A 26815-nucleotide genomic window follows, 5' to 3' on the forward strand; every position below is an offset into this window, starting at 1 on the left:
GTTATCATAACTCTGGCCTCGTAAATTTTGAATGTTGAGATTCAATTGCGAAAATAAATCCGTAACAAAATTCAATAGACCTTCGCCTGTGGAGCTGTCGATAGGGCAGAAATCAAGGAAATTTTTTGTCTCATTATCTAAAAGAACATGCCTGAGTATAACTGTAATTTGTTCTGTACGACTAACATCTGGTGTGCAATCTAATATGATGGAGAAATATTTTGAACCTCTGACTTTGTTCAAAATATAATTTCTTATGGTTGTGGTTGTGTAAATCAATTATTTCATTCTGAATTTGATCTCCTAAATAGTGAGTCATACGACTTGAATCTGATTGCGAGGATTGAATTCTATGAATATGTTGCCGCATCACTGAATCAAAGGATGCTATCATTTCGATTGCTTTTAGAAAATTACCATTATCATGTTCATATAATGTTTTTGACGACCCCCGAAAAGCCAGACATTGACGGGATAAAAATTTTATAACGGCTATAATTCTTTCTATTTCTTTTCTATTTATACACACCATTGTTTTTTTTTTTCCGATTCTAATAGTCTCTGTTGCGTTTCTTTTACAGTAATTTTATTTATTAGCATAATATTCAATTGTACCCACGATTTCACATTTTCATTGTGGGGAACGCTTTTTTCATGTCTTTTCAATGTTATTGATAAATGCTGCCAATCAGAAAAACCGTTCAGAGCCGACAAATTACTAAGAGATTTGCCGAATATTTTACAACAAAAACAATACACTGAATCTTTTGAGATAGAGTAAACAAGCCATTCTCTGTTAATTTTTTCTCCATTGGGAAGTTTTCTATAATAATAACTGTCTGTGATTGTCCCCTCCAAAAAAATTTCAATTTCACTGGATTTGCCGCCCCCCTGGACATGCCGCCCTTGTGCCGGGCACGCCTGCTTACGGCGGGCCTGAGGGCCGAAGCTGTTCTTATACGATTCATCTTCCTGGATAGATCAAAACCAAGAACTCTATTCGAGGGATCACTATAACTAATTCTTGGTTGAAAATAGTGCACGTATCCCATTCAGACTGCTAAATGTCCTTGACCTTCACATTCTAATCAAGGAAAGAGTTGGCCATAAGGGATCACGCGACTTCAGTCTGGGAATCGTATTTTGTGGAATATAGGTCAGAATTGGAAATGAGTCGGGAAAGGATTGGAAGACTTTATAACTGCGCTCTGTCTACGGTTATATGGGGGGTACAATGTTTGAAAGAAGTGGTAACCATTGAATAGTTGAAGATCACCACTCACCAATAACAACAATCGTCGTAAAAATGGGATCAAATGGGGAAACATCATAGCAATTTTTCAATATAACTAACATAAGCACTTTCAAGAAACTGCCTCGATTTTCTACATTTTTTTTTCACCCTAAATTGCACGATAAAACCATTATGATTCTCTCAAAAGAGAACTGATGCATCTGATCCGATGAGTTTGGTACTGAACCATTAATTGTCCAGCCACATGTTTATGTTTTGTTTCGTTTTTCCAATGCCGGAGTCACCTTCCACAGTCCCGTACTTGAAATTCAATGAAATTTGTCGAATTTCTAGGGGTTGTATCTCAGCCATCTTGGATATTTTATGTTGAATTTTTTGGTTGTACGACTTATTTTGATGAGTTCTACCTTTTTTCCGAAAAAAGGCTCACTTTTGAAAAACCCTGTATATTATTTTTTTTTGTGGACCAACCAGAGTTGACAGAAGTGAAAAGATCCAGTCAGATATTCAAACAGAACTTCAAATTGTGTCATAGTGAGATAATTTTTTCGGAATCATCACTCAATAGCTTTAACAAATAAATAAAAATGAATAAGTTAAATATGCTCTCAGCTAGGAAGGTTAAACTTCATGGTATGACCTCCGCAAAATGGACAACAAAGGATAAAATAACGCAATACAAAGGACTTATAAATTTATATTGTAAGTGAAATATTTCATCTACATTTTTATTGATATTGATATTGCAAGGTTTTTGAACCGTCTAGGGTGGTTGAAGGTCCAATTATATAGGGAATACGGCAAGTTATCAAAAATGTATTTTGCAACAGTAGGCAGTATAGGTTCTTCTCCATCAACTCTATTATTTGGCCAAACTTAAATTCGTAGGAAAATTATAGGAAATGTTACTTTATTCCTTATTCTTATCACCGGAGAATGGGCTCTCTTTTACGAAAGTGTGGATCGGGTTCATCATAGCCCTTGACCTGATATCAGGTCAAGGGCTATGATGATGATGATATCATCATCATCATAATAAAGTGCAAATAAAGGAATGAGAAAAGCACTGACATGAAGTCAGGAATTCCAACGACCCTTCTCAAATTTAAAACCATAGCCCAGATCACTCTTTCTGAACCTCACTCAAAATTCAAAATAATGTAAAGAATTATTAAGAAGTATTTTCGTGAAATTTATTTTCGGTGTTATCTGGGATGAAGAAAAAATCTGAAATATTTTCGAATTTTTGTCACTACCGGTTAAACTGCAAATAGCCATCAATTTCGTTTTTTCAAATGGCATACCCAATAAATTGTCATAGTCTAAGATCCCACTGCAGAATTACTACGTTCATTACGTACAGAGACAAACACACATTTTCACATACGTTTATGGATAGGAGAATACACTGATAACATCGCAGCCTGTCAAAAATGGCCGCAAGTAATTTTAATTAAATTAATGTTAATCAATATTCCAAGAGAAATTTCGTTCACTCCGTTTTGAAATAAAATATCATCCACATCATAACAATGCATGTAAAGAATACTAAAATCCATAGCTGCGTTGCACACTCGGCCGCAACTACCTCGCAGCCAGGTGTAAGCAGGTAACATTTCGATGTATTTCCACGTTCATGACGTTCACGGATGTTTTTGATATCAAATTAAAGCTAATTTTTTTTCGAATAGGATGATGTATGGCTGCCTGTGAAAAAATAGCAGCAAGTTAGGTCTGCCATCTGTTGAAAGAGCGAGATATCCGAAATAAAATAAGAGAGAGTTAGACTCATTTCGCACCATCGGGCTCTTACCCGATGTTCCGAATTATATCTACTGATATTATGGGATCTTTCACACATGTTCCGGTTTAGTTTCGCACTGGAAAACAACCAGATTGCACTTTCGGCGGCGCTTATCGCCACGAGATTCGAGAGCTTGATGTGCCCACCGTACGGATAAAACCCGATGAATAATTTTTCATTCGGTTGTTTTCCGGTAAAAACCCGACGGCAAAAACCCGTGGTGTGAAAGGAATCTTAGGGTTCTCAACAGTGCGCTATACGAATATTGAAAGTTCGGGCGCAATGCATACAATAGATTCTAATAAGAATAAGGTCCAAATAAACTAATATCGAAACATAAGAAGAATTTTTTTAAAAGATGATAATTCTCACCAAAGTTCTTTCCAAAGACACTGGACGATTTTTCATGTTCAACATGATGTATGCGGCAAAAGAGAATGATGAAAAATTCATTAAAAAAATCAAAGGGTTTGTTTCAACCCACATTTTATAGTTTTGGAAGTCATTAAAACAAAAGGTGCTACGGACGATTTTCGTCAATTCGATATTGCTCAATGCTACTAAGTACCACTGTTTAAAGTTTAGTGCGGAGAATAAATGGTTGGCTTCTTCTGGATGGTGCCCTGAAACCAACATGATTTCTGGGAAGTTCAACTCCGATACAAGTAGAAAATGTATTATGTAATTGAGCTTACACATTTTCAGATGATGAAAAAAACTCTGTTTTTTTCATAATATTCATTACGTAATTATAATTTTGTAAATGTTAAGTCGGCTGGCATCCACCATCCTCATCTAACAAGTGGCGTTGCGCGCCATCTCTTTCACTTTATTTCAGATATCTCGCTATTTTAACAGATGGCAGACCTAACTTGCGGCCATTTTTTCACAGGCAGCCATACATCATCCTATTCGAAAAAAAATTAACTTTAATTTGATATCAAAAACATCCTTGTACGTCATGAACGTAGAAATACATCGAAATGTTACCTGCTTACACCTGGCTGCGAGGTAATTGCGGCCGAGTGTGCAACGGCAGCTATGGATTTTAGTATTCTTTACATGCATTGTTATGATGTGGATGATATTTTATTTCAAAACGGAGTGAACGAAATTTCTCTTGGAATATTGATTAACATTAATTTAATTAAAATTACTTGCGGCCACTTTTGACAGGCTGCCGTGTTATCAGTGTATTCTCCTATCCATAAACGTATGTGAAAATGTGTGTTTGTCTCTGTACGCAATGAACGTAGTAATTCTGCAGCGGGATCTCGTACTATCATATTTTTGAATTTCCCATTATGTAATTTCGATAATATCATCATCTCTGATGTTAAATTGGGATTTACTCGAGCGTCGTGGAGACCTAATGGATTTTGAAGATGGTAGAAAAAAAAAGGTTCTAATGATGTATGCACTATCGGTGGGGAAAGCGTTTGCAGGTTTTCAAAGATGTAGAAAAAAAATCGATAGTTCTACATACTCGAGCATGTCAGATTTAGGTACTATACATAGACTAATAATTCCTTTATTAGTCTATGGTACTGTATATGCCAGATACAACAGGTAATCTCTGATATATGACCTACGTATCTCTGATAATGAATTCATGTTAATCTGAGAGTTTGCTGAGTACTGGCTGTACGCAAGAGTTGAAAATGGTAAAAAAAAATTTACAACGTATCAGATTTTGGAAGGATATGTTAATTGGGCCCAAAGGAAGCTATTTTTCGAAAGACTGACAATTCGGACGTTACTCAAGGTCACAGTAGCGGTCCTTTGAAATGGGAAAAAAATCGTTACTTGTTCCTACTTACTCGAGCGTGTCAGATTTTCATACAGGTGGTTAATATCGGTGTTGCAGACATTTTGATCCATTATTCTGACACTGATCGAGGGGGTTTCTTAATCTGACAGTTTGAAGATGAAAACAAATAATTTTTTGAAAATATCTCCCTTCTTATTTCTCTAACAGTTTTTGTAATCATAATGAATGAGCTAGAGAATGTACACGTGACGTTTTTTTCCAATAAGTTTGTCGCCCTCCCACACATTTTCGTCACGCTTAAATTATCATTTAAGAGAAATACAGGGTGTTTCATTAGAAAATGAACACACGGTAACCTGAGCTAGAGCTACCGTAGGCGAGTCCAAAAAACCCATATTAGATAGGTCTAATCAATTCCATAACCGAGATACAGAGCTTCATGTATTCACCTAAAATTTCAATTTCTCATAACTTTTGAACCAACCAGTAGAGTCAGTTGATATTTGAAATATATGATTCACTTACACTAGTCGATACCTTCACATTTAAATTTTCAAAAAATTCCAGGTCCGTATTTGAAAAATATGGGACTTCTTCCAAACTGGGATTCAACACCCTGTATATCAAAATTTTTGGATTTGATTGAGATATTTGAAAAGAGCAGAAAATTTTCAATGAGATTCAGTAGACTTCATTGTCCCGTATATCATTTGGCTCAAAGGAAACTCCAGGGAAAGATCAAATTGAATATTGTAATTCCTCTGATCTTCAGAAAAATCGTAAATTGTGATCAAATTGGCTTTTTTGTCCCACTTATTGCACATTCGTATTTTATAATATTCTGAGGATCATTTCAAGTTATTACCGGAAAAACATGATTGATTAAGAAAAATTTATTCGAAGAAAACAACGATGAATAAATAAATAAAGAAACATAAAATTAAAAAAGGTGCTCGAAAGTACCACCGTTTTGCCCAATAGTCATTCTTGCTCTCTTCAAAATATGTCTGATACTTTTTTTTATCATGTCTGAGAAAGTTCTATGATATGGTTATCTTCTATTGGCGAATCTTGATTGATATTTCCGTACGGCCGCTCTACCATTACCGTCACAATAACCACACACAAACAAATTATCAGCATATTCTTGATTGGGATATTTGTAAGGCATTATGATGATTTTAATTTTATTGTGGAATACTAACTCGAAACAACCCTTGAGGGATACAATACAATTAATTGCGTGTTCCGATTTGAGATGAAAGTGCGAACTGAGTCTCTTGCTCATTTGAATCTTACTTCAAAAACAGAACTTAAAACGATTTGTAACCAAAATAAGCAAAGAAAATATTTCTCACTTCGCTTTCCCTGGAGTTTCCTTTGAGCAAAATGAAGTGCGGGAAAATGAAATCGACTGAATGTCATTGAAAATTTTCTGCTCTTTTCAAATATCTCCATCAAATCCAAAAATTTTGATATACAGGGTGTTGAATCCCAGCTTGGAAGATGTCCCATATTTTTCAATTACGGACCTGTAATTTCTTGGGAATAAATGTGAATCTATCGACTTGTGCAAGTGAATCATATATTCTAAATATCAACCGACTATACTGGTTGGTTGAAATTTTAGATGAATACATGAAGCGTCCTGTATCTCGGTTATGGAATTGATTAGACCTATCATATATGGGTTTTTGGACTCGCCTAAGTAGCTCTAGCCTAGGTTACTGTATGTTCATTCACCAATGAAACACCCTGTATACTATTTAACATGTAATTAACCACATTTTCTTAATCTGACACGCTTGAGTATGTACAATGATCTTTTTTTTCTATTCAGGCTGTCCTAGACAATTCCCCCTATATACAGGTGTAATTTTTGGTAGAAGTACTCTTCAGGGTCCAAGGTATCTCTCCCTATACTGATACACTCGAGTAAATCCCGAATTTCCCCCTTGGGCTCCCCAACAATGGGAATGATGAAATTTTCAGGAACTATTATTGAAGCCATGTCCTTCGTTCTTCATTGTAATCTTGGTGAAAGAAATTTGCAGGGTATTCAGACCAACATGCAAAATTTTCATTCGAGCTTTCATAAAGAACTTCCTTTTCAAACGGCAAGTTTTATTTTGAATTCGAATTATATGATTCGGCTATTGGCGGATATGAATTTTTTTCTACACTAGTGAGTTGATTTTAACCATAATCGAACAGTAGGTACCTTTTAACACATAACTTTTGAGTTGCACCCATATATTTTCATAATACCTACGATATCCAATGGATTTCCATTGGATGCACAAATACTGATGAATTTCCAACTATTCGAAAAAGCCATTTGAAGGTTTACGGAGCAACAAATCCTGACCTCTCCCGTATCTTTCAGTAAGGGATAGTGCCATTTTGAAGACAGACACCAATGTGACGAAAAGACGGCAAACGAAGGAATTGAAACAACTGCAAAAGCAAATAGAGACAAACAGAGGAGTGTTAGATAATGCTATTAGGGGAGACAAACAGCAACTCCGAAATACCTTAGCTGAGCATAGGGAAATGCAATTAGCATATCAGAATCACCAACCTAAGGTGAGTTCATGGAATGTCAAATTTTTTCAGTTTACAATTTATTACTACAGGTCCGAATTGCATTACACTTGCCATTTCCGACTTATGCCTGTTTGGTGTAGGTTCTATCTGAAGCTACACCACTCCTTGTAACTTTTGAACTAATTTGGATAACGAAATAGTACTCGAACTAGAAATGTAATTACAAATTTGTAACAATTGACTCATCAATACGAATTCTTATTTTGATCTTTCTAAAGAAGTCCCACCATCAATATCAAATGTTCCAGTCCACCTTCAGTCTCTTCTTCTTCTTGGTCTCGCTTTAGAGATTTGAACTGGCTGCAGCCAGTTTGTCAGTGCTTGCTGAAGAACATGGTCCCCTAGATAATGCATTAGCATTGCCATGTTTCTTTCCTGCAGTATGTTTGGATTTAGCTGGTCTTTTACAGTTGCGCTGATTAGGAGCAAATCGTTTATTTCCATTTTTTAAATTTATTTTATTCCACAGATTCGGAGTGAAGCCCCTTAAAAGTTTCAGGAAATGCAGAATCCTCCCAGATTGAATTTCAATCGGTACTTTCGTTTTTTTTTTTCAGAAAGTGATTGATGCCATCCATCAAATAAATTTCAATAAGAGGAAGGAACTCGACAAATTGGAGTTTCGAATGAAACAAAAATCAGATAAACTAATTGACCTCAAGGTAATGTATTATAGTGCTACGTTTTTCGTTGCTCAAATTGTCCGTTTCCCTACACACAAGTTTATTCAGCACATCCAGCAGTGCTTTCGTTCGGTATTCTGGAAAAAAATCTCAAGTATGGTCCGGATAACTCTCCAATCGAGCTGATCTATAGTACATTTAGTTAGGTACTTCTGATTTTTCGTCTTTTCATCCCCCCACCTAAACTCAACAAAGTAGTCCATTGATCTCGTTTTCTCAGGATAGTATATCTTGCTAAGTAGAAAATGTTCATGGGGGCCCATGATAATAAGTACGAATTTCGATTTTGATATTCTAAAATTTTCCATAACATCATAACATTAACTTCGGAATAATTCGATTATTATTATCGATCACTATTATAATTATACTTCCAAAGGAAAAAATTATACCTCCTTGGAAAAAATTACCGGGTACCAAAACGTTAGGAACCACGAGATTAAGAGACTTCAGTAAAGTCTCGTCTCGTTGGTCCCGTGGGCATCACTAGTTTCCCTGGTCATTTTTTCATCAGTGAGACATGGCGATCTCGGCATTATGGAGGCCGATATATTAATGGTGTTACCTTTTCAAACTGACACACTGTATGTATATAGTGTCTTTTCTGGCGGAATCCCTGTGCATTGTCTCTGAGTTTTCCGGAAAAGCTTCTTTCATTTGAAGTATGTCCACCCTGAGGGTAGTTTTGTACTGCGCAAATAACTATAATGTCACAATTTATTTTTCAGTTGGAATTGGCAGTGCTTGAGGATCGTATTAAATACGCAAATCCGAATGAATTCCCTGTAGAAAAACAATCTGCAATCGTTACAGGAAAAGTTCAAGACGCAATTTTGAAGAAAGAAGCTGCTCTTGCAATCAGACAAACTTTCATTCAGATTATCGATATCATGAAGAAAGTGAGTAGATGCTCATTTGAATGTATAGAATAACGTTTTTCGTTATTTCTAGCAGTCAATTAGTTGATTATATTTATTTTTCACACTATTTGCCAATATAATTATTTATCTGTACAGGAATTTATTTCCTTATTTTTCACACTTTAAACTTCACCTGACTTCTTACTCCAACCACTGATGGCAACTTCTCTCATGGTCAATACCAATATGTGGCAGAGCTGTGGTTTCAACGAGATGGTACAACATGCCACACAGTGCCATCACTTTTCGACGAGCGCATAATTTGGCGTAATGGACCTATGAGTTGGCCTCCAGGATCGGGTGATCTCACTCTTATGGATTACTGTCTTTGGGGATATGTGAAGTCACACGTCTACGCAGATAAACCACAGACGTTGAACCACTTGGAAGCCAACTTTTTGCCGATATACGACCCAGTAGGGTATCCTGGCGATATATTTCACGTAGTTCCTTGTTGGAATATCTGATCCTGGATGGCAAGGATGAAGCCCTCTTTCTCGGGAAACAACAGTGATGTACTGGATGGTTGCATGTGTCACACAGCCTTGCGGAAGTCAACCAGTAGTTCGACGCAGATATGTCGACGTAATCATGGTTAATCATTCTGGTGTCTCTCATTTAAAAGTTTGCCAATAGGTCCACTTGCGATGGGGCCATCTGCTGCTTTCATATGTAGACTGGTGCGCCAGGACGACATGGCGTTTTCCAGGAACTAAACAATATTGGGATTTACCTTGCAGATCTTGTTGTAAATCTTCAAGACCATCAAGAGTCCTTCGTAGGGTACGGAATCGAATGTTTTTTTGTAGTCTATGTAGATACGCAGCGTAAAGATTTCTTCGCTTAGAGAGCCCTTCATTACAAATAACTGAATCTATGACTTTAGCCTTGCGGCTTTCACACTCCTCTCCAGAGAAAAATTCACTTATCACAGATGTCTAAGATATTAAAAGAATTAAGCTCTGTTATTGGAGCCCTTTCCAGGTTTTCGGGCTCGTGGTGGTGGTCGGGTCCGGGTCGCTCCTCGGCTCCCTGCCGCCGGTTGGATTCCTGCTCCACCCGCACTTTCTGTCGGGGCAGACAGTGTTCCTCTGAATTTCCCATGTACTTGCGTACATTTCTCGCCGTTCCCAGCAGTACCGCCTTCTGCATGACTCTATTTTCGTCCAACTGAAGTTTCCTCAAGTTCTCTAGTAGTTTCTTCGGTATCAGGCCTGTAGATGTATGACAATAGGGATGGTCTTGATATCTTTCAGCTTCCACTGTCTCCTGGTTTGTTCCTCGAGATCTCTGTATTTTGAAGTTTTTTCAGTGTGCCTATCTAGAAGATTGTTATTATTTGGAATCGCCACATCGATGAATAGTGCTCTGTCCTCATCCTTATTGAGCAATATGAGGTCTGGTCAATTGTGGGTTATTTTCCGGTCTGTGAGAACCGTGCGATCCCAGTAGAGCTTGTGATGTTCATTTTCCAATACAGCCAGGGCCGCGCCGCCCTCAGGGGCAAGATGGGCAGGGCCCAGGGACGCCGAGTCTTTAGGGGCGCCATAGGCGATCCGGTGGCATTACATAAACGTGACTTTCATTAATCATATTCCAGAAATAAATTTCGCTCAATTCTAGTATCATCCGAAAATTACTTTCTGATAATTGATGCATAAAATAAATTTATGAGCCCCTCGTATATTTCTATAGAATGAGAATATGGAAACTTGGTTGTATCTCGCACTCCTTTCCGGAAACAATTATGTGATTGGATTGGAGAATTGAAAATATGAATCCTTTCTGAAATATCAAAGAAGCCCCCTCGAAACCAAAAAACGATTGGTAATGGGATAACACTCATGAAAGAGAATGCCGACAAACTTGATAAGTTATATCTAAAATAAGTTGTAAAAAAAGTGTCCACCAGCGTGAGGGGTCGACTGATATATTTACGATTTTGATAGGACGGCGGCGCCTTTGATGATTTCGGATATTAGAAAAATTTGTGCACTGGTTTTAGACTAGATATACATTTGATGCTAGGAATTTTTTACACGCGAATTTTTTTCGCCCAAGCTTAAAATGCCTCCCCTAATGCCTAAAAGACATGGGTTATTCACAAATAAAAGTGATTTTGCACTGCAAACCGTTGTATAGGTACACTGTGTTTTGAGACTGAATTAAATTAGTTCTAATATTCAATTAAGGTGAGTTATAGATTCATTATTCATTCTACTATCGTACTGCCGTAAATGATTCCACAAATAACAGGAAGATGATATATTCTTTTATTTTGAGTATTTATGGTGCAGTTCTGATTTATAATTTCTATATAGTGTCGCAGCCCAAATTCACATTATTGGTTTTTCACCACTGAATAAGAAAATTTCCTACTTGTTAGTAGTTGTTAGGTAAAAAGCCTTTTCGCTGCCAGAACTCATATGCTGATCATTTGAGGGAAGTAATTGTTCAGTCAAAATGAATGAGTATGAACTTAACACAGATTATATGATTTCCACAAATTGAGTTTCAAACCACGACACGTGTTTCGGTATCACCATAGCATCTTCAGGTGGGTGAATATTGTGATAGCGCAACACGTGGTTTGAAACTGAATTTGTGAAAATCATATAATCTGTGTTGAATTCAACTATGGAGTATGAGAATAATTATTCATTCATTTCGTTTTTTTTTCGACAAAAAAAAACATTTGACTACCTCGTTGGAAATAAAGAGGAATTCTTTTAAAATTCAAGTTTTCATCCGAAGAATACTTACAGATGTCAAAAGAGAAAAAAACATCCGGTTTCCAAAACTGAATAAAAAAATTTTCAATTAATGATTATTTACACTTTCACTCTAAGGAATAACAAAAAGGGGCGGATTTATATTATTAGCCCAGGGGCGCATCTTTGGCTAGGCGCGGCCCTGAATACAGCATCCGGATGGTAATTGTAATAAGAAACCTTTTTCGAACTTAGAAGTTGGTGTTTTAGTGCCAATTCTTGGTGAAGAATCTTGGCAACGGCATCGTGTCTATTTTTGTACTCCGTGCCCGCGAACTTCTGACATCCCCCGGTGATGTGCTGGATAGTTTCATGTGTCGCACAGCCATAACGACAGCTATCATCCGCCACTGAGGTATCCTTGGCGATATATTTCATGTAATATTATTAGTATTATTATCATTGTGTGAAACGTCTGTCAGATATCTGGTGGCTTCATTTCGAGGACGACCTACGGACTTACTAACAGGAGCCGGTTCTGACGAGTTCCTATTTACGTGGTAATTTTCGAGTTCATCGAAAGTCTATACAAAGAGGTCGGCTTCAAATTTAGATGTATTATTAGCAAACTCACCATCCTTCTTAACATAAGAAGAATGAGAAGATGGAACATAGAAATGACTGCTGACCCTCCTTTCCCTAGCCTAAAGGTAAGCGTTCACAGTTCCGCATCGTACGCAACGCACGGATCGCATTCAAATAATCAAGCGATGCATCCGGGCAGTACGATGCGTATCAGTGGACGCACTTATATGAGTTCCTCTACAAAGCATTTTAAAATACTTTCGATGCGATCCGTGCGTTGCATACGATGCGGAACTGTGGACGCTTACCCTTAACCGGCTAGTATTAATGCGGTAATGAGTTGGTTGGTAATCTTCGGATTGAATGCGTACTGAGCTGGATCATACAAATCATGTGAAATTACTGACATCTTTGTGTTTCCAGGATGCGCTCTATTTTGATGCCATTTTAGCCACAATGAAAGGAGACGCTGAAGCTCAAGGTGCATGCATGATCAATGCCACAAAGTTAGGACAGTTAGCCACCGAATACTTGGATGACAGAAGAAATGAATACAAAACATTAGAGAAGGCTGTCAAGAGAGATATGATGGCGCGAAAGCAAGACTTGACGATGATGCAGGATAAAATATCGAATTTTGCCACCAACATCAAACAATTGCTACGTAGAGATGTAAGTATGCCGTCAACTTCCGTTCTTTTAATAACATGAAGATAGTAAAAAATGAGATTTCTTTCAGAGTGATTTGAATTTAGGTGTAATCACGATCGAGAAAACGGAGAGCGAAATCGAACTGCGAGAAGATTTTGCCAAAATCGTCGAAACATTGAATTCATTGAAGAGCAGCACCCTGGTCTCTAACTTCGACATGATTTTTCCTTGGTAAAGTATTAATTTCAATACTACAATACTTGCCCATGGTAGTACTGTAAAGGCTGACGGTTTATAGAATAATATCTATTGAACAGGATGTTGAAATTAACGAAAAAAAAATAGATTATAATGTTTGTATGTTTGTCCATATGATGAAGCATAATCGCTACTAATCTACGAATGATTTTTATTTTCTATTATAAATAAATTCAAATACATAATATTCATTGATATAAAAATCAACACGTTACGATCTCAATCGAACTAGCCCATTACCATCACTCGGAGTTTCAACAGAAAGGCCATTTCATCGAGGAAGAGTTCGTCAGAGTAACACTAACTCCCATCATGGCCATTTTATTGGATGGCAGTAGTATAAGACGAAATAGTGTCTTTCTGTTGATACTCCGAGGGATGATGGTTGTCTGGTTCGATTTAGATCTTAACATTTGCTAGGCTACGCTATACTGAGACTGTATGTTGAATGCAGTTTGTACTGTACAGTTCAGTGGGACATATACGGTCCGTTTCTGCATATTACAGTCGCTGCATTCAAGTGCAGCAAACGCTGTACAGTTTTTGTACAGTGGCTGAATTTCAGTGTTTGCTCGGTAATGCGTTCCAACCTTGGAAAAGTCGGTTGGTGAAAAAATGCTGTCTAGGTGTTGTCTGGAAATTTTGCTTGCGGAGCTTCAAATTGAATTATGTCCTCTCAGGTTATTGTCATTGAGTGTACGAGGATATATTTGAAAATTCTTAGCCTATAGAACCAAACAAAATTTCAATGTCAAAATATTTTTTACTCAACATATTCTCCTCTTAATTGGATACATTTATTACAGCGAACCTGCAACGTCTCTAGACCTTTCAAAAAAATGTTTTTTCTTGCTCTGCGAACCAGACCTCCACAGCTTTTATTACCTTCTCGTTGGAAGAAAATTTACGACCTTTTAAACTTTTTTTCAGTTGAGGAAAGAGATGATAGTCGGAAGGAGCCAAATCTGGTGAACAAGGGGGGTTTTCTAGTAATTCAAACCCTAAATCACGAATTTTTTGCATGGCAACATGAGATTTCTGTGCAGGGGCCGTTGTCCTGCAAAAACAAATCACCTTTAGATAGCTTTCCGCGTCTTTTCTCTTAAATTTTTTCCCATAGAGTGGTCAGTAATGTCGAATAGCAATCTCCGGTTATTGTTCTACCCTTATCCGGAAAATCAATCATGATTACTCCATGGCGATCCCAAAAAACTGAAGCAAGAACTTTTCCAGCAAATTTTCGGACACGAAACTTCTTAGATATTGGAGAACCAGAGTGTCGCCATGCCATCGATTGTTGCTTTGTTTCTGGATCGTAGAAATGTACACAAGTCTCATCAACAGTAACTCAAAACGAATAAGTATATTCGTTTTGAGAAGTCTACATCGTTTTCAAATCGAGCACAGATCGAACGCAATGCTTCTACCTTTGCACGCTTTTGGTCAACGTTCAAACATTTGGGGATCCATTTTGCAACAATTTTCCTCATGTCATCATCTACAATGGAAAATTTACCTCTTTTGAAGCTTGCAGACCAATTTTTCACGGTCGCCATTCGTTTTTCGAATGTAAATGAAGGTGGAAAGTGAAAAATCTCTCTGTGTTTTTCACATCATCTTGTGATTTGTGACAGATTTAAGAAACCATCAGTATTTTAAAAAAATTCTAATATAAGTTCAAAAACTCCACCAATAAAATTTATCGAATTATTTTACCTATATAATAAAATTTCCGTTTCGTACCTAACTTTCGGTGTATACCTAGATTTATACAACAAAATACAAAACATAAATTAATATTTTCACTGGCACTTAATGAACTTCTTTTGTTCCACTCTATTTGGTGTAATAAAGTTTACCTTCTCTCAGGTTTTTTTCCTTTTCCTGATCTCGTTCTCGACCATGTCCTGCCAGGCTTGCTTTGCCCTTCCTCTTCTCGATTTTAGCTCCACTTATGACTCCCATATTTGTCTCACTGGCCTTTCCTCCTCCATACGATTCAAGAATTATACACGAACTTCATTTTTTTTTTTAATAAGTTCGATGTGAGCATAATCTCACCGTAAGGAAAGGGTGAAAATATGATATATTTAATTGAAGTTCTACATAGAACAACTATGCGAGCATTTCAAGTACTATCTCTTAATTTTCTTACACTTTTTTCGCCTAACCTCCCTTTTACGATACGTCATGTTTTTCAATGGACCTTGTGAACAATAACTGCGCAATCATCTATTTTCTGGCGGCCTATGTGTAGCCTCTCAGTTCTCAGTACGTCCCATATTCAAAATTTAATGAAATGTCATTGTACTTGAGGGGATGCTAACACCGCTAATTTGAATATTTCACATATGCGATTTTTGGTGAAATGATTGACTTTGATGGGTTTCACTTTCTGTTAAAAACAGACTTGTCTTTGAAATCACCCCTTGTATACCTGATTATGCGTCTTTCCATGTCTACTATCCTGTGTAAGTTGATAGAGACGCTTAAAATTAATTGAAAGAAAAATAATAATACGTAACGAAGAAAATTCACGCATTGTCGCAACTTTTCTAAATTACAGTTTTCAGACGCAACTTCAGCATTTCAACAGACTAACAGAGTTAGCTCAGAAATGTGAGGAAAATAGGGACATTTTGTTGAAGAAGGCTAATCATGCAGAAGTTATGAGAGATGTAATGCACAATAGTATGGTAGATACAACTTATCAGTAAGTATGCACATTGGTGGGTTTTGCCATACACCTAATTGTACAGAGATATGATTATTGAAGCCTACGATTCACAAAATTTTGATTGTCAATTCAACGATTCGGCACTTGTTCGGTTTCCAGAACCTGAAACTTTTCAACTCCTGGTAGTACAGTTATTGGATACCAAAAAAGGGGTAGCCTGAAAAGTTTTTTAGGAGTTTGAAAAATGTGTAATTTCATAGATTTCGATGTGCTCATGTGAATTTAAATTTGCCACTTTGCCGCTAGCGCCACCACACATCGTATTTGTAAAATTCCTCCTAAAAGTAGTTTTTTTCAACTCTTCCTTTCCCTCCAACTCATTTTACGATAAAAATATGAAATGAATGTTTTCTATTTTTCTTCTCCTTAAATGGAGATATTGTCGTAATAGTTATTTTCCTATCAAGTGCGGAAAGTGATACTTGCCCGCACGAAACTGCCGTTGCCCGAACGATGCGAAGCAGAGTTCGGGTAAGCAGTTGAGTGCGGGCAAGACACTTTACGCAAGAGTTAGGAACAATATTTTTTCTACAAGCGCTTGAAATATATAAATGTATCCATTTTACGAAACAGATCATATCTCATTTGATTAATTCATATATAATGACAGACGTTATTCTGCATGTCATTACTATGGGTTTCTCATCATTGACGTTCTATGCATAGAAACATGATAGAATTTAATTTACTCTATAATATTTGCGTGCGGGAAAAACCCCTGTTAATCCATTCCCGCACGCAAATGCGTGCGGGAAAGAAATAGCAGGCGTTTTTCCCGCACGTTTTGGGAAAGTGACTCTTTGCAACTCGCAATGCGTGCGGGAAAAAGGTTGAACGCGCACGCTTGTAGAAAAATTGTTTTTAGGCTCCATTTTCCGATTTTTACGATGATATTTCGAGTCACTACAACACCGTATTCGCTTATTTTTTCCAGATATAGGACTGAAAAGAAAGACCTACTGGCACAAATGGAATCACTCAAAGAAAGAAGAATCCACGCGCTCGAGGTATTAGAAAAGAAGAGTGAGTTATTGGCAGGCATTAGAATATCACTCAGGCAACTCCAACAAATGGTTAAAATTTTGAAGATAGAAGGAATGCCATTCGAGCGTAGTCCAGCACCAGGCGACGAGGACGTCATCATCAAACCCGAGGAGGATGAAATTGATGGTATGTCTTTTTTCTTTTCAACACACTTTCGAATGTCTGATACTTCCAGTGTATTTATGCACGGGCAGAGTGATTCAAAACGAAAGGGACTTCCAGAAACTTAATAATATGACGATTAAGCCAATTGTCGATCCTTATTCAAACCTAGTCGCTGTGGTTTTGGTGGTATCCGTACTGGTACTGACCAGTTTGTCTATGGTACTGACCTAGTTGGAACATTTTTAGCTGGTATTGGTATATCACATATATTCCTCTATCTTCTTTTGTTTTCGAGTTATAGGCCAAAATTGAAATTTCAACTTTGGTCATTCTCCGTTTCTGTTTGTGCTAGGATGTTGAAATGAAAACACTATACAGACACTTTTTTGATAGCAGTCGAATGGCGTACTATGATTTTTTCCAACAGGTATATTTGCTGAGCTATAACATAAAGATGTGTTTTTTTTATGAAAATAGATAGTTTAAAATGACTTATAAAGACTGAGGGCGACGTATGATATATTTCTGAAACGCTAAAAAAATGGCGATTCTTTCTAAGCCATTTTAAACTACTTTAAAACACAGCAAAAGCTCAGCAAATAAAACTGTAGGAAAAAATCACAGTACGCCACTGGATTGCTACCAAAAAAGGTGTCTGTATAATGTTTTCATTTCAACATCCTAGCACAAACAGAAACGGAGATAATAGCAAAAGCTGAAATCGCCCAAATTTCAATTTTGGCCTATAACTCAAAAACAAAATAAGATAGAAGTATGCCATTAGGAAAATTATAAACAATAAAATTCTATACAACTTTTATCTAAAACAATTTTACATACTTTTAATTGTTTTCGAGTTAGCGGGCGATAAGGGCGAGGATCTTAGCCGCACATGCAAAAGGTCGATGTGAAACCCAGTCTAATGCACATTCATCGCCATACATATCTCGAAAACGTTTGGACGTAGAAAAAATTGCTTCGGACGAAATTTGAGAAAATGTTAGGCTATAAAACTCTTATGATGAATGCGAAAACGATTTGAAGCCCAGCAGAGAGGACAATTGAAAAAATTATATTTTGTGACCTTTTACGGCCAATTTTTATTGTTTCGGCTTGCTAAAACTGTCAGATTTTATTTGTCCGTCGCTCTTGAATAATTAGCTTCAAAATGAGAAAAAAAGGCACTGTTCTTATGAACGTTTAAATTGTCAGATTAGAAAAATGTATCCTTTTCAATATGTAATTAACCACATATATTTATACTCCATATCGAAAATTTATGAGCCCCTTGTATATTTCTATAGAATAAGAATATGGAAACTTGATTGTATCTTGCACCCCTTTCGGAAAACAACCATGTGATTGGATTGGAGAATTAAAAATAAAAATCCTTTCTGAAATATCAAAGAAGCCGCCTCGAAACCAAAAAACGATCAGTAATGGGATAACGCTCATAAAAGAGAAAGCCGACAAACTTGATGAGTTATATTCTAAATAAGTCGTAATAAAAAAGTGTCCACTACCGTGAGGGGTCGACAGTTATATTTATGATTATGATAGGAAGGGGGCGCCTTTAATGATTTCGGATATTAGATAAATTTGTGCATTTGCTTCCGACTAGAGACTAGATATTCATTTGATGCTATGAACTTTTTTACACGAGCATTTTTTCGTCCAAACTTAAAATGCAGCTCCTAATGCAGAACAGACGTAGGTTATTTGCAAGGAAAAGTGCATCGTGAATCCTACTTAGATTTTGCACTGCAAATCGTGGTATACACTATGTTGTGAGACTCAATTGAGGTGAATCTGGTGAATTATAGATTCCTTATTCATTCTACTATCGTACTGCCTTAAATGATTCCACCAATAACAGGAAGATGATTTTTTTTTTTTCATATTACATATTTTTTTTTCACCACTGAATAAGAATATTTCCTCCTTGTTAGTAGTGGTGAAATAGTTATTCGTGCAACCAGTTGGGAAAAGAATTATTTTTCGTAATGAGCACAACAAAACGCGAAATACGAAAAATAGTGATTCCCAACGTGTTTCACACAATATTTGTTCTAATTTTGAATAGGATGTTGCTATGAATTCAAATTCAAAGTACCAAAAACGTCTTTAAAAGCTTCTTTCGGAGATTCCTTCAAAACTGTCTAGTGACGGATATTATTCAATTTTTCACTCCATTACTATGAAAGAAAGTATCGTTTCATGAAAAAACGCGTGAAACGCGGAAGCGTGTTGAAAAATTTCAATTTTTTTTAATTTATCGTTATTTACACTGTCAAGGGGCGAATTAACATTATTCGCCCAGGGGCGCATCTTTGGCTAGGCGCGACCCTGTCTGCAGTATAGAATGTAGAAGTTGGATTTCCTCAGAGTTCCTAACATTCTCGTGCTTGAGTATCTCCTTTATACGCACAATAATATTAAAACAAATGGGATACACATACTATGGTGATATGCACGCTGTTGTGTTAAGAAAAATAGCATAAAAATACTAAAAATACTAAAATACTACATCATTAAGGGGCCCGAACCGCCTAGCCCTTGAATTTTATAATAAGTTACCAACTGCTTGAAAATCAGTTCTTGAAGTTTACGCAAAACTAGCTTAATTGTTGATAAATGATAGAATTGCACGAAATATTATAAATTATGAATATCTACAATAAGGAAAATCAAAATTCATAAGTACCTATTGTAATGAAGTTCATTATCACGAAAATTTTTCAATTTTTCAGGCATCAAAATCATTCATGATCTAAAGAAATGCATAGCACGACTTATGACTCAAATGTCCCTCAGACAACCCATAGTCCACGAAGAAGCTCTAAAGAACTTTGAAACCATGATCATTGATAGAAGCAGAATCATACCATTGGATGTAAAAGTGAGCGACGAATGTGAGTATTCTTTGTTGATTTTGTATCAAAATTCAAAATACATACCATTATAAAATTCATAAAGAATTCAATGAAGCCAACTAATAAAATATATAGATTGTTCTGTTTTACAGAGTTATTCCTTTTTGATTATATACTATATAATCTGTAATATACTGTATATATAATCTGTTTTAAGTTCTAATATTTTTCATAATTCAAAATTCGAGGATCTAAAAAACCAAAACGGGTAGTCCAAAGTATATGGGACAAATCAACAGTTTTTTGAGCTCCCCGCCATTGAAAACGCCATATTCCTTCACGGAATAGTGAAAATCTAAAATTTCTCTTCAGCTGATCTCTTTGTTAAAAATATTTACTTTTTAATTTTTCCATAGCTCTTCTAGAGGGGATGGCCTTGGAAATTACGAATGTTCCCACCAGGGAAGAAATCAAGAGGATTAGTGATGAAATTGTTGACATAAATACGAAGACTGAGGAATATATGGCTAGTCATGGAAAACTTTGATATTCTGCTGGTTAAAATTAATAAATTCTATATACCAGGCAACAGAATCTATCTTCTGAATTTTCATGTTAACAATGGAATTCTACAATTATTATTTCAAAAAAAAAAAGAGAGATCCGGTCTCAAACGCGCCACTGGTGTGGACATAGACATACGGATTCGTTCACCAGCCAGAACCAAGACAAGAATAGAAGACTCTTCAAGCAATCACTCGGACTAAAAGCGAAAGGAAAAAATCGCAAACTACATACATATATCCTTTTTAAAAACCTAGACACTAAGTATACAGAATGCTGAACTAATTAAAATGAATATCAGAATTTGAATCACGCCAAATAAAAGATACAATGCGGCAACAAAATAGTCCTTTAAAGTTAGAGAGTTGGACTTATCTGAAAATGTTTCAGTCACAGTCGAATAGATAAAATAGATGAGTGTCACTTCACCTTGTATACTTCCACCCCAGTATACTTCCGCGCAAAACGCACATGCATTTATATAATTTATTACATGTATGTTGATCACTGTGTTGAACAGAAAATATACCTTTATATACTTATATTTTTCAGTCTAAAGATGCAGTGGTTGATATGTTTGTTATTTCAAACACTTAATAAGGTCCAAAGTCTAGACTAAGCAAAAGTCTAGACTGTCTACACTATGATTCAAGAAATGTAATACCTAATAGGGTCCAAGGACCAAGACTGAAATTTATAATTTTTTCCATTTATATCTAGAAAATAACCTACATACATTTCCTAAGACTTCATAAGGGTCACGATACTAATTTATATGAATTTCCGTTTCATTATTCGAAAGCCACCAACTCTATAGTAGTTTAAAGTCATTGCTTCCTAAGGATATGATTTTTCTGGTATGAAACGCCTTATGCCCGTTTTCACCAACGATCCCTAAATTTTAAGGAATACCTAAGCTCATTTAAGTGACTCTTAGCTTCAATTTCGTTTTCACCAACGTTTAGGGAACTCTTAAGTGCTAGACGACACCCTAAATTATAAATGCCCGAAAGTCGATCCCATATCGAATCCCTAATAAAGTGACAGCGGATTTTGACATGTCTACGATACGCAAAAAGAATTTTTTTTGAGAAAGGGATAAATGTTAGTCGTGAATTTGTGGAAATGATCGCTCTTTGAAATCCCAATCATCAAATTTTGAGGGTTTGGTTTGAGATTTGTGTATTTACTTGAAGACATGGGAAGTGATTGAACTAAAAACACCTTCACAGTGATAACTTCTAAACACCAATTTCTAGCAAATGAACAATAATATTTGAGAGCTTTCAAGAGTAGAAATCGCTCGAATACCAATAAAGCAGAGCTTGTTCTTAGGAATGAATAGAAGCAGTTGTGTTGAATTTGTGTGAAAAATTTTGAACATATACAATGGAAGTTTATGAGAAAATGCAGTCATGTTGGAATTTGGCGATTCTTTATATCTCGAGGAGGATGTTGACACCATATAGAATGATTTGTATGACTATCAACGCAAAGGGAATATTGGATTTATGTTTCTGTCTTTATGAGTGTTAATAAAAAAAAATTATTACGGAACTATTTTATTTTAGATGAATATTTCTTCCTATAAAAAGTAAGTTGAGTGAAGTATTATCAAAAGGAAATTGAATATTTGAGAAAAAATATTGAACAATATATAGAAATCAGAATTTTTTTATTGATATGCTTGAGGAGAGTACTGAAAGTTGGGTAATCGACATTAACACTTCACATAAAAACACTTCAAATGTTGTTGAAATATGATTCAAGGGTGTTTCTCAAGGAATAAGTTTGGAAAATTCCATCAAAATCTACAAAACCATCTGTAGACCAATTTTAGAATATGGACATCCATTATACAGGGTCTTTCACGAGGAACCTCACCCATATTTATACGGGAAACTACTAAACGTATTTTCATGAAATTCAGCACTTATAAGTATTTCACGATGCTGATGAAATCTAAAATATTTTCAAGGCATGAGCACCTCCGGTTTTTCCGGAAATGACGTCAGCTTCGTTTTTCAAATTAGAACACCATTTTTTTATTGCAGAAATAGATGCCTTAGAAAATTTCAAGTTATTTTGATGTACCATGTTTCAGTTTTAGTTGGAAAATTCTCTCTGAGCGGGAAAATTCGAAAAAAAATCGAAAATAGAGCTCCGCTGAAACAAGAATAACTTCGAGGTTTTTGGAAGGAAAATTTTCATTTTTGGGATTTTTCAAGATGTAAGATTGATGTATCCACTTTAAAAATCGAAATCGCGATTCATGATACAGGGGTTAAAAAATCGCTTTCAAAGTTAGTGATGACAAAATCGTGAAAAATCAATTTTTCAAGATGTATAGTATATAGTATATAGTGAGAAGGGGTTACAGTTCACTGCGACCTTAAGGTCTATTGTGCCCCCTAACAGAGCTGTTTTCATCGCGCCCTTTACAGCTCGCCTTCCAGATCCAGAGATCTGATGAAATCCAATATCTGGGACGGCTTCAACGAGGATAATTCCCCACTCCTACAAGTTTCTCGTCCAAAGCACTCTTTCCTTTGGCTTGCAATGGCAAAGCATTCCGTAACCAGGTGAATAGGAGTTTCCTCCTCCTCCCCACAGAATCTACACTCGTCAGTGTCCGACAAACCCATTCTCAACAGATGCTTCTTTAGGCGACAATGTCCTGTGAGAAAGCCAGTGAGTAGGTGTAGTTGGTTCTTACTGAGATCCAGATATTTTTTGGATCTAGCAGTTTCAAAGTTCCGAAGGAACTTTTTGGAGTGATCCATTCCTGGGAGATTCCGCCAGAGTTTTTCCCTTTCGGCTTTCTCCTTCTCCATAAACTCCTTCTTGTAGGTGCATTTTCCTATACCACAGAAGGGTTCTGGGCCAGTGAGTGGCGTTTGTGCGCTCTCCCTGGCAAGTTTATTGGCCTTCTCGTTTCCTACGATTCCCGAGTGACCGGGAACCCAGATTAAAGAGACCCTATTCTTCTTGCCTACATCATTGAGTTTCAAGATGTAAGATTGATGTATCCACTTTAAAAATCGAAATCGCGATTCATGATACAGGGGTTAAAAAATCGCTTTCAAAGTTAGTGATGACAAAATCGTGAAAAATCAATTTTTTCAAATTAGAACCCCATTTTTTTATGGCAGATATTGAATCTACGTTAAAAAATAATGTGAGTGTATGCATCACACTCTTGCCGTAAAATGGATATTTTCTGAGTTATTCACAAAAAACTGTTTTTCGTCTTGAATTTTCAGCTATTTCTTTTCCCTTCACTCCAAAAAGATGAAATTATTATTATTATTATTATTAGCATTCAATCCAAGAAAAAATAAACCGTTTTTTTCTATTCTCATCTTTCAATCCTCACATTATTTAAAACATGAGCACATTCTGGAATACATCTTTTCTTCTCATGAATCTTTCCATTTGGAATATTTCATATAGGTAACTCCTTTTTTGATCTTACTTCTTTGTCAAGATTCTGCCAAGAATTTGGTGTGTACTGAACTTTATCATGAAATGAATTTGAAACATTTTTCGAAGATATCCACTTCCACTTTCCGTTTTTAGATTGATCACATAATCCAGTGTTATGTGGGAGTGTATGTATAGAGCGGAGTACTATGTATTCTATAAAAGCTCACTTGTATTTTCTCTTTTCATGATTACTCGGATTTAAACGCCAGATACTTGCGTAATTTCTCTCAAAAAAATTAATATTTTTAACTTTTTGTCAAACTACAACGACAGGTCAATGTCACGAGCACAGATCCTTATGTTTTCGAAATACTGTTGAAATCTGAAACGAAATACATTTCTTTTTAATTTATTACAGGAAAACAATGAATATGAGGCACAGGACATTGGAATATTTCAGGAGGATATAAACGAAAATCTGTTTGCAAGACATAAAAAATCGTGCGATTCGGTGAACCATTACGTCTGTACCCTCGTAGCCAAATTTCGTAGCTACGATAAGTATTCCTTAACAAAGTGTACCTTTGTACGGTGAAAACGAATTTATATTAAGGGTAGAGTTTCCTAGTTGCACACACACCGATTTTGGACGGCCCGGAATAAAATCGGCCGATATTTTATCGGCAGCAGTTGCTAGCACACTAGCCGGATTTTTACCGTCCAAACGATCAGCCAACTAAAAACGACTGAAATGTTCGGTAAAAAATATTGAAGTCAAGAAAGAACTCCTTCTTGAGTTCAATGGTAAACAATCGGTGCTTGTACAAACGTGTACTTAGTCACGTACGCCACTACATCCCGATATTGCCGGTATTGGACGGTTTCTCAACGGCATTTTACCGTCACCGATCAGTGGTCGGCGTATGTGCAAGGTCCCGTTGCCACACGTGGTTCACTATTGGAATTTGGACGACCGATATAAAATCGGCCGTCCAAAATCGGTGTGTGTGCAACTATAGGCTTAGGTACTCCCTAAAGCTAAGGAATACTTAGATAGGGGCTTGTTTAGGGATCGTTGGTGAAAACGGGCATTAATCTTGCAGTTCAATTATGGACCTTATTCAAAACCCTAGTTCCCAAAAAAACCAACGACGAAATTCAAAAAAACTTTTTTTATAAATAACTGGCCATCGGTGCCTTGTTTTTTATTGTTTTTGATATCTAGAACTCTAGAAATAAAGAATCGCAATCATAAAAATAATTTTAAAAATAGAGGAATTAATAGATCGCAGATCATATTTGGTTTAATACAGGCTACCACATGATGGATTGGAATACACCAGTAATAACACTAAAATTTCAATGACAGAACCGGATCATTATAAACGAGAGATTGAAGAATCCACGTATATTCTTTTGGATCAAAATAATAATTTGTCTAATTGTTCAATAGTAAAAGATCATATTTAGATTAATTTACAAATAAAAGCTACAATTCAAAAGATTTTCGAAAAATGACCTTCCTCTGATGAAGGAGTCTGATATAGACTCCGAAACGTTACTGTATATAATTATATTTTCAAAGTTCCTTTTTTCAGTTCATTGTCAAGCAACAATGATGTATTACAAATTGACACTTGTCCCAAAATTGATTTATAAGGATTTCCAAAAACCCGGCCCTTTTTAGATGCAAATACCTATACATATTCTGAGAACTCAATGCTTATCAGCTTCTTGACTAAAAGGCCGACATTTGCAACGATTGTGTTTAATGTTTCTTTTTTCTTTCTTTGTGTACCTACAACTTTGATTTCCTTAACTGTTCTTGGAAAAGTGTATCTAGTTTCGGCACCCACGTACAATTAAAATTTCCACCTTCCTGAAACTTTATAAGCAACTAATTGACACCCTTGGCTGAGATAATTAATTCAGGTAGCAAAACATTCGAATATAATGGATAGGTATCATTTTCTTGAAAAATATATCGGCTTATGCTTCATTGATTCTGCAGAAAGGATCAAGTGAAATTTTTTTTTATGAATGGTGTAGATAAAAGCTTTATACTTAGGTATTCATGAAGGTAGGTACCTACTTTGGGATTGAAGTGTATATTTTTTTGGAATCTTGGAATCGATTGAGTGGATAACCAGAGACTTTCTCTATATGGATAACTATACAGGGTAAGTCTTCGACTCGTACAAATATTTCAACAGTAGGTTCTTGAGATCAAAAGAAACACTTTCTGACCATACCTCTTTTTCCGAATCGGCTCTGATAAAAAGATATAACCATTTATTTTAAGTCTTCATAATGAGCTGTGACATCCCTGGAGAAACGAAATTCCCTACATAATAGCTAAATATCTGAGGTTTACACACCTCTCTGTTCAAAAGATCCACATATGTGTAGTGTAAATACCTTTGAATATCAAATCACTCGAAAACGACGCATTATACGAAAAAATATGAAGAATACTTTTATTTTACAAAATGTTCAATTATTCATTAGATAGCATCGAACTTGGTTTCAAGAGTTGGTTTCTTTGAATTTTTGAAATTTTTATGGTAGGTACGTAATGGCCATAATGAGAAAGTTGGAAGACGTTCGTGTTGAATCACTCTGTAGGTGTATCATTTGGTGTTTGTTTCGTTTTTCCTCACATGCATGCACAAATAGGGATGCTTCTATATGTGCAACTCAAACAAACACATCCTATAGCTTAAGCTCGAAAATATGTACTTAGGTATGTTTCCATTTCTATCCAAGTTTTATTAAGAGTCGAACATCAACTAACAAAACACTAGCAAAACTATAGGCAATC

The 26815-nt window shown here is 36.1% G+C and overlaps 1 protein-coding gene across 1 annotated transcript; it reads left to right on the forward strand.

The window, feature by feature from the left end:
• Window positions 1-1748: 1748 nt before the first annotated feature.
• LOC123316355 lies at window positions 1749-20593 on the forward strand. Its single transcript, XM_044902397.1, has 10 exons — window positions 1749-1957; window positions 7217-7416; window positions 7995-8099; window positions 8849-9019; window positions 12760-13008; window positions 13076-13218; window positions 15812-15958; window positions 16917-17152; window positions 19882-20043; window positions 20421-20593. The coding sequence occupies exons 1-10, from the start codon at window positions 1843-1845 to the stop codon at window positions 20549-20551; spliced, it is 1659 nt and encodes a 552-aa protein (XP_044758332.1). The 5' UTR covers window positions 1749-1842; the 3' UTR covers window positions 20552-20593.
• Window positions 20594-26815: the final 6222 nt, after the last annotated feature.

The sequence above is a fragment of the Coccinella septempunctata genome, chromosome 1, assembly GCF_907165205.1.
Source record: "Coccinella septempunctata chromosome 1, icCocSept1.1, whole genome shotgun sequence".
Classification (NCBI taxonomy): Eukaryota; Metazoa; Arthropoda; class Insecta; order Coleoptera; family Coccinellidae; genus Coccinella; species Coccinella septempunctata.

Excerpts from the sequence above, each read along its gene's own strand:
- LOC123316355 (XM_044902397.1), top strand. The coding sequence starts at position 1,843 with ATGAATAAGTTAAATATGCTCTCAGCTAGGAAGGTTAAACTTCATGGT. Across the intron at positions 1,958-7,216 it reads AGGACTTATAAATTTATATT|TAAGGGATAGTGCCATTTTG; the intron begins GTAAGTGAAATA and ends CGTATCTTTCAG. Across the intron at positions 20,044-20,420 it reads TGTAAAAGTGAGCGACGAAT|CTCTTCTAGAGGGGATGGCC; the intron begins GTGAGTATTCTT and ends ATTTTTCCATAG.